The 9,183-nt window shown below is 40.5% G+C and overlaps 1 protein-coding gene across 2 annotated transcripts in view; it reads left to right on the top strand.

The window, feature by feature from the left end:
- The first annotated feature begins 2,241 nt into the window (after positions 1-2,241).
- The window catches only part of LOC115653343 (TBC1 domain family member 4-like), a 79,776-nt gene continuing 72,834 nt past the window's right edge, over positions 2,242-9,183 (top strand). Inside the window, exons 1-3 of one of the 2 annotated variants that reach the window (XM_030566515.1) lie at positions 2,242-2,836; positions 4,620-4,709; positions 8,892-8,996. In XM_030566515.1, coding sequence (XP_030422375.1) covers positions 2,720-2,836; positions 4,620-4,709; positions 8,892-8,996 — 312 coding nt within the window. In that variant the 5' untranslated portion in view covers positions 2,242-2,719. The remainder of the gene's footprint in view (positions 2,837-4,619; positions 4,710-8,891; positions 8,997-9,183) is intronic. The other variant, XM_030566506.1, reaches the window with a different exon arrangement.

Genomic DNA, 9,183 nt, shown 5'->3' with positions numbered 1-9,183 from the left:
ACTCCCTATTCCCTTTGGCTTATGTCCCTTTATTACTTGGCAGTATTTTGATATATAAAGTGTTCGAAGTCCATATTAGCAGCAAAGAGTCCTGTGGCACCTTATAGACTAACAGACGTTTTGGAGCATGAGCTTGTGACATGCGTCCGACGAAGTGGGTATTCCCACGAAAGCTCATGCTCCAAAACATCTGTTAGTCTATAAGGTGCCACAGGACTCTGCTGCTTTTATAGATCCAGGCTAACATGGCTACCCCTCTGATAAAGTCCATATTACCAGTTTAGACATGAGGTATTTTTTTATATTAGCGCACAGACAATGATCTTTCTCCATTACAACACATCTGAGTAAGCTTATTTTTTCAGTCTCCATTTCTATGCAGTATTATCATTAGTACTCAGTATTCCATGAAGCTCACAGTTTCTTGACAAACAGCTTTTCAATTTACTTCCAGTTAACATGTAGTGTTTCAAAGGACTTGAAATTTCATGAGATACCTTCTCTGGTGGGTGTCCTTGTTAGAGTAAAGTCTATTTGCATGTGGATGACCAAGTTCAGCACCATAGATTGACCCTGGAAGCAGTGCTAGGACGTACTTCTAGCCCTGCAAGTTTTGTACTGGTCTATCTACTATTTTCGTTGGTGGACTGAAAGCACTGCTGACAAGTAATTTAGTAATGTTGTCAGTATAGTACTTTTAAGTAACGTAAATAAATGCTATTTGGAGTATGAGGAAACAGTCCCCTCCAGAAAATCTGAAAGATCAGTTGACACCTATTCATAAGTAGTTTCTTTCTGTGGGCTCAACGGGAGCTACAACAGCCATATGAAACTAAGCATAGAAAATGTTCCATTTCCTTAATAGTTTAGCCACTTCATTTCATTTGTCCATTGTAGGTCATCTTGCACTTGGAAACATTTAAATTTGAAAGTACTTTTGAGAGGATTTATCAATACTAAAACCATAACTAACTAACTAGATGAGAAGTGTGATCCTTAAATTTTTATTCTGATTACTATCTTGTCTAATTGTCATCAACTTCCCCCCCCCCCAACCTTCCCCTGCAGAGCCAAATTTTAACAGCTGGTACCTCATGACAAGAGTTAGATTAATCCTTCATGATCTGAAAGCTTAGATCAGGGTGTCAGAGGGCTTTTACAGTAAACCATAATGTAGAGCAACAATTTCAAAAGCGATGAGATACTTCTTTGATATAGTATTAAACACTGTAGCAGATGGTTTTCTGAATAGAAATAGGAAGCAAGTTCCACAATTAAACATTTCTGTAAGAATACCATTGCCATACATTGCTCAAAGTGCATTTGAGGCCAAAACGTAACTGGGAGCACTCAAAGAAATTAACATACTGAAGGGGGAAAAATTCACTGTAGTTAGTAAAGCTACCAGGTGTTAGTAACTGATGGAAAAATCAGGATTTTCAGATAAGCACTTGCAACTCCAGTGTAGTTAATTATGTTGTGGCCAATAATGTAAGTTGTGAATGTAGCCTACTAGTACCACAAAATTCATGTGTATGATCAATATCCCTGAAATGTAGGCATCTTGCTCTATTGCCTTGTGTATGTGAAGCCTTGCACAGTACACCTTGCTACCACGTATCAGAGGGGTAGCCGCGTTAGTCTGGATCTGTAAAAGCAGCAAAGAATTCTGTGGCACCTTATAGACTAACAGACGTTTTGGAGCATGAGCTTTCGTGAGTGAATACCCACTTCCTCAGACGCATGCATCTGAGGAAGTGCGCTTGCTACCAAGGAAATCAAACCCATGATTTCATCTGTGACTGTACAAAGCACCACAATTAGACTTTGGAGCTGGTATGCCTGACTTACTATATTAAAGGGTTTGTTAGTAGCTTAATTGTAAGGCTCTAGAAAAATATTTGACATTGTTTACCCATCTGAAATGGTGCATACAGGATTCAGGAATGACTCGTTAAATATTTCAAGGCATGAAGTTCGTGGCACATACTGCAGTAGCTAAACTGTTACTGGCAAGAACATTTCTGTTGCCTAAGACTGAAATCTTATTCGGAACATCCTTGGGGCTGTGCTAACAAAGCCTTTTCTGCCAAATCCACTTGAGGATAATGATGATTTTCTCTGGCATTCTATTATTCAGAGTCGAATTCTAATCCATTTTTAAAGGGCTTGCATGTTGGACATTTGTGACTTTGGTCTTTAATGTCTGGTTTCCTTATGAAGATTTTTAATTGTCACCCAGGTTCCTGATGTGATCAGCAGCATAAGGCAAGTGTCCAAAGCAGCCCTGAAAGAGGATGCCAAGCCTGGTAAGGATAGTGAAGATGCCTTCTACAATTCCCAAAAATTTGAGGTTTTGTACTGTGGAAAGGTGACTGTGGTCCATAAGAAAGCCCCCTCCACTCTAATTGATGAGTGCATTGAGAAATTCAGTCTACATGAGCGCCAGCGCCTGAAACTGTTGAGTGAGCAGCGGAGCACAGATTCCAGTTCAGACTTAACCTTGTATGAAGGAGACGTGCCAGCTTCTCTGTCAGATAGTCCATTTGAGGAGCTAGATGGCACGAGCACCACCACCGGGAACACTGGGATCCTTACAATTGGAGGCCAGACCAACCTGGCTGGCACCCGTGTCTCCTTCCCCGAGCGAATTTTGGAGGATTCTGGCTTTGATGAGCAGCAGGAATTCCGCTCTCGGTGCAGCAGCGTCACTGCAGTTATGCAAAGGAGGGTTCATGATACCAGCCTGAAAACACAGCCACGCAGGAGACATGCAAGTGCACCCAGTCATGTTCAACCCTCTGACTCTGAGAAGAACAGAACAATGTTATTTCAGGTAGGTTCCATAGCAGTACCTGCAATTTCATGCATACAATAGAATTAGGAGAGCTTGACTTACACCATTATTGTCACTGCTGCATATTGAAACTTCTTATGCAAACTATTTCTGTTAAGCCAAAAAACTTTTGTTTTCTATTTTGTATTACAATACATGAAACCATACTGGGAAATTCTAAACAATATTGAATAATTTTTATCCCAGTTATTTTGGGGGAAGCTAAAGTTTAAATCATATAAGTTAGTAAACTTGAAGGGAATATAATTGCTTATCTGTTAATTTGACAAATAAACATAATATTTAAGAGAACAGTGTATTTTGTCTTAGAATCTGATGCTAGTACTCAGACTTCTTTCAAGCCCTTTTGTGGATTGATTTCTCTATCCATAAAATTGTTTAACAGAGTGAACAACAAAATCTCCCTCTTGTGTTACTAAAATGAACAAGCAGTTAAAGCTATGAAAAATAAAGTGCATTTTGACTCATAATTTTTATGATAAATTTCAGTGATGCTAAGAAGTTTCTCATTTCCAGAATAGGAACAGTCTGTCTTGCAAAAAGTCTGTTGAAAAATTATACTTCTAAGATCAGCTCAATAGCTTCATCCCCAAACCCTTTAGTCTTTTTTTCTCTCCCCTGAAGTTCATTTAAAGATTTCAGAACATATGTGCTAAGGAAACAAGAGAAAGTTATTAGGACAGTGATCCATAAAAACCAAAGATCTTTTGCTTTTTAAATTGATAGGCTGCTAAATGCTTAGGAATTTTCTTTTCCCCGTATTTTAGAGAACAGACTTGCATTTTCATCCTCTTGAGAAACACTAACGGATATGAGGAAATATATTGCCATTTAGAAACCCACAGCCCATCACTGGTGGTGAAAAGGTCTTAGCTGAAAAATGCCTCAAGCTCCATAGGGGAGCAGTTCATGAGAAAGCAGAAGGGAAATTCACTGCAGCAAATAATCTGTTTTTGTTGATGACTGATTAAAAAGAGGCTAAATGCATCACCTTTATTTCAAACAAACAACAACAGCAAAGAACTGAAAACCCAAACTGTTGTTGTATTTGTATTTAAAAAAACTCATCTGGATGGTTATTTTTGGTCTAATAAGTCTTGTAACTTACATTGATTGATTGTTTCAGGTCAGTCTAACAGAGCTTTAATTAGGGCTGGTCAAAAACTGGCTGTTGTTGGAATAAAACTTTTCATGAACTGTGTCTGCTTCCTGCAATCTTTTTTGGTTTTGTTTTACCCCCAAACTGAATATTTTGCCATTTGTTGAAATTTTCTGCAATTCCCCTCCCTATTTGCCTTTTTCCATAAGTGCTAAATTCTGCCATCTTCATTCACTGAGTAAGCTACTATTCAATGTGAATAGGTAAAACGGGTCAGCAACCTTTCAGAAGTAGTGTGCCGAGTCTTCATTTGTTCACTTTGATTTAAGGTTTTGCGTGCCAGTCATACATTTTAATGTTTTTAGAAGGGCTCTTTCTATAAATATAACTAAACTATTGTTGTATGTAAAGTAAATGAGGTTTTTAAAATGGTTAAGAGGCGTAATTTAAAATTAAATTAAAATGCTGAGTCCCCTGGACTGATGGTCAGGACCCGGGCAGTGTGAGTGCCACTGAAAATCAGCTCGCGTGCCCTGTGTGCCATAGGTTGCCTACCCGTGAGCTAAAGCAAGGATGGCAGAATTTGGCCAGTTATTGAACTTTATTTGGTGTATTATTCATTTGTGCCTTATAAAACAGTCTGATTTAAATTTTATTTTCAAGATTGGACGATTTGAAATTAACCTCATCAGCCCAGACACCAAATCTGTTGTGCTTGAAAAGAATTTTAAAGATATATCCTCATGTTCTCAGGTACGTATTTATTGGGTAGCTTCCAGTACATCTGGGATGGGGCTTTTTTGTTCTGGAGATACTGTGATGGCTTTATTTTAGTCAGTGAGCAGCAGAAAGAAGCAATCAAAGCTTTTGTTGATTATAGAAGATTAAATGAAAACACAATACAGAATATCCTTAAACATAGTGGTTGTATATCATATGTCTTTTAAACAATTATACCTTTGTTTTAGTTAACACCTGTACAACTAGATTTTTGGCTTTCACTATAGAACCCTAATGAAAACATGGTAAGACAGCTATTCTGTACCCCCTCGTCCCCACCAGAGTACTTTGGAAATGTTAAATATAAACTATAGAGTGATGTTTGAGGTAATCATGTTTTGAATGAGAAGAACACATGCTACAGTTTAGAAGTGATAAACCACAGTATAGTTTTGGTGACAGCACTGGAGGAAGATGGATTTTAAAATTCGATTAATCATCCAGTTGCTACCATTGTAGATGACAGGGGTGACCCCTCCTTGCAGCAGTCATTCAAATTCTGTGCCTCCAAATGCCACTTATTGGTTTGTTTTAGCTCCCACAAAGTGCTGGGAATCGCGCAAACATAAAGGAAAACACAGTCCCTGCCTCAAAGTGCTCACAATCTAAAGACGTAACAGGACTAGTGAATTTCTGTGAATTGTAGCGGTAGTTCTGGTCATCATTCACCTGCAGCTCGATGTGAATTTTGTTAAGGAAGGGGCCACTCGGTTCAATTTTGTCAGTAGCCTGAAGTCTCCAGTTTGGAGGTGCTCTACAGTGGGGACATTGTGTTTCAGTGAGGGCGTTGCGAGTAAGAGGAGTACAACTGTTTTGCCGCCTTGGGACAGGATACAAAGTGTGTGCCTCTCCCCAGTGTGGAACTAGCTCTGCAGCTGAGATTGAGACAGAGCCATGGTTTTGGGACAGAGCCATGGTTTCTGCCTCATTTGGATAATTTAGTAGTAGCAGCAACTCTAAAGTTGGGAATTCCAGTGGCAGAATTAGAGTTAGTGGAGCCCTGTGTGCAGCTTCATTTTTTGGGAAGCCCCTCTGGGGACACAGCCAAGAAAAAGAATATTCTCTCATTTCCCCTCCCCTATTTTTAATTCTTTTTTCCTTCATCCTCCTCCTATATCCTAAGTAATAGGAAGTAAATGAAAATAAAGTGAAGTACCTTGATTGGGGCAGAGGGTTGGGTTCTGGGAGGGAGTTTGGGTGGAGACTCAGGGAGTTGGTGTGCAGGAGGAGTCGGGGGGCAGTGCTTACCTTGTGCAACGTGGCTCCCAAAGCAACTGGCATACCCCTCTGGCAGTGGCTCCTAGGCAGAGGGGAGCCAGGGTGTGTCTGCGTGCCACTGCCCACAGGTGCTGCCCCCACAACCCATTGGCCACATCCCCCGGCCAATGAGAGCTATGGAGTTGGCATTCAGGGCAGGGGCAACACACAGACACACACAGCTCAGGGACATGCTGGCCGCTTCTGGGTGCAGCACTGCATGGAGGAGGGAGGCAGCGTGGACAGGGAGCCGCCTTAGTCCTGCTGCACTGCTGCTGGCATGTCTCTGTGTGCCCTTTAGGGGGAGGGGACAGCGGGTATTGTGGAGCTGCCTCCCCCCCACCAGGGGCACGTAGAGATGTGCCAGTAGCCTGCTGCTTTTGGGAGCAGTGAGATTTGTCCTGCATTTTGGGGGCCCCAGGCCATCGCACTGTTTGTTTGTTTCATGATAAATCTGCATCTGGGGAATTCCATGGGGTGAGCTCAAGAGCTATTAAAGGTCTCCAAATGCATTTTCTGAGGGTTCTTAGACCAGCATCTGATCCAAAGCACTCTTTTCAGATGTTAAAATTACACTATTCGAAATCTTCCCTTGTATCTGTGTTGCATGGCTACATAGTTTGCAAATTAAAATTGGGATTAGCGTATACTATTGCTTCTAGTGGAGGGAAAAGGAGACTGCAAGAGGAATAGGGAAATCTGGCCTACGTAGGCAAATGATAAAGATGAAATAATAGTATTTGTAGCATACATAGATCAGGCAGGCACACAAGAAGGAGAGGTAGGAAAGAAGAGAACCTGTGGATGCCCTGGGTCCAAAATCCGTGTTTACCAGGGTAGTATCATGAGTGGCAGCTGCTAGTTTCCGTGAGGGTCCTGGTAGACAGCAGGTGAACCCATGGGCAGCTCAGGAGAACAACACTGGCAGTGAAGTAATTGATATTTAAAGTATGGTAGGAGCTGGCCTGGTATCTTAGACAGTCCTCTTTGTTCTTGCTTTCTTCTTAACTGAGACAAGGTGAGGTAATGTTTTATTGGACCAACTTATGTTGGTGAGGGAGACAAGTTTTTGAGCTACACAGAGCTCTTCTTCAGGTCTGGGAAACTCAGTCAAAGCATCACAGCCAAGTACAAGGTCGAACAGATAGTTTAGCATAAGTAGTTAGCACATACATTCAGGCTGTGTGCTAACTACTTATGCTAAACTATCTGTTGGACCTTGTACTTAGTGTCACAGCTTTCCCAAACCTGAAGAGCTCTGTGTAGATCAAAAGTTGGTCTCACCAACAGAAGTTGGGCCAGTAAAAGGTTACCTCACTCACCTCAACCCTGTCAGACCCAGGATATTAGAGAGACATCTACAACTTCTTCCAAACTGGGCATTTGTATGCAATAAATCACTTCAGACTATGTTTCATGCTGGTGTTTTCTTTCACTAGAACATGGCTTGAGTGGGTGGGGAAAAATAAAAGCCTTGTTGAGAACTAAACTGAATACACCTCTACCCTGATATAACGCAACCCTATACAACATGAATTTGTATATAACGCGGTAAAGCAGTGCTGCGGCGGGTGGGGTTGCGCACTCCAGCAGATCAAAGCAAGTTCGATATAACGCAGTTTCACCTATAATGCAGTAAGACTTTTGGCTCCTGAACACAGCGTTATATCAGGGTAGAGGTGTAGGTGCTAACAAAATGTTCTGTGTTTCCAAAACATCTGTGGCATTAGTGAAAGCGTTGATTTTAAAAAACACAAAACAAAAAATAAAAACAAAATCTGGAGAATTCTTATGGTCCATAGAAATGAAATATTAATTTATTCAGGCCAAGTACTTGGTTACACAGAGCTCATCAGCATTTGTTCACTGTTAAACACCCTGTGTTAGTCTTTCCCTTATTGTAGATTTATTAGCTAATGTAATAGCTTGGAATATTTACTGTTATGAGCTTAAGACTGATTAAAATGAAAGAGAGCAGCAGTCTCTCAGAGTGTATTTAGGGTTATTTTACTTCTGCCCTAGTAAATGTGTTTTTCTGTGGCATGAGTATACTAGGGTGCTTCATTTCAGACTGGAAAATGCATGTCCTGAATTTATAATTGACCAAGCCACAAATATAAATGATATAAAAATTTTAATATATCTATATATATCACGGACAGCTGTGTGGGTTTCTTGTTAAGTCTCACTGACCTTGTGGGTAACCCAGAACGATAAACAATCACATGTCCCGTTGGTATGACAAGTCGAGACGCCCTGTTAGAGAACAGTGCTGGGAGTACAGTTAACAAACAGCTTGCTGTGCTATTTTCAGGTACAGTGACGCAAGTGTCATCCCACCTCCCCCATACACCTTCCCCTATGCAAGGAAATGAGAAAATTCAGAAGACAGCAATAGATTTTGCTTTCTTCCTAGATTTGTGTTAAAACTGTTTATGCTGAGTCTGGGAACTGGTCTCCTAGGGGCTCACTTTAAGAAAATATGTGAGTGTTGTAAGATGAGAAGATAGGGCTGATTTGAACGAAATAAGTCAAAGAGAAATGTAGCTAAGGTCAAATTTTTTCATGAGGAAAGAAATTGAGCCTTATTCACCGCTATTGCTTTAGGATTTGTATTTTTTGTTTTTATTTTTTATTTTGTTTTGTGTGTGTAAGAAGTCCTATGACTTTTTTTCTTTGATAGATGGTGGCAGCCATTAAAAAAGAGAGAATTGCCATACTTGATATCTGCGACTGTGCAGCTTTCTTATTCTCTACAAATGCTCAGTATGGGGAAAGTGGTGGTATCTCAGAGATGACTGGCAAGAAGTGAAATACAATTATCACTGTATTTCTGAACTGATTTTAAAATACATTTTAAAATAAATACTTCACTAATGCTTTTTACAAAATTTTCAGGGTATACAACATGTTGATCACTTTGGTTTTATTTGTCGGGAATCAGTTGAACCTGGGATAAACCAGTATGTTTGCTACGTGTTCCAGTGTGCAAGTGAATCTTTGGTAAGTAATTTACATAAACAGTTAGGCTTGGTCTACACTACCAATTTATGCCACTATAATCCTATCGCTCAGGGGTGTGGAAAATCTGAACCCCCAATGTAGTCAGTGCTATGTCAGCAGAATGGCTTCTCCTGGAGAAAAAGCTACCACCTCTTGGGGAGGTGGAATACCTGCACTGACAGGAGAA

Source organism: Gopherus evgoodei, chromosome 1 (assembly GCF_007399415.2).
Source record: "Gopherus evgoodei ecotype Sinaloan lineage chromosome 1, rGopEvg1_v1.p, whole genome shotgun sequence".
Lineage (NCBI taxonomy): Eukaryota > Metazoa > Chordata > Testudines > Testudinidae > Gopherus > Gopherus evgoodei.
The sequence above is the reverse complement of the archived record's forward strand: the minus strand, read 5'-3'. Positions and strand labels throughout refer to the sequence as shown.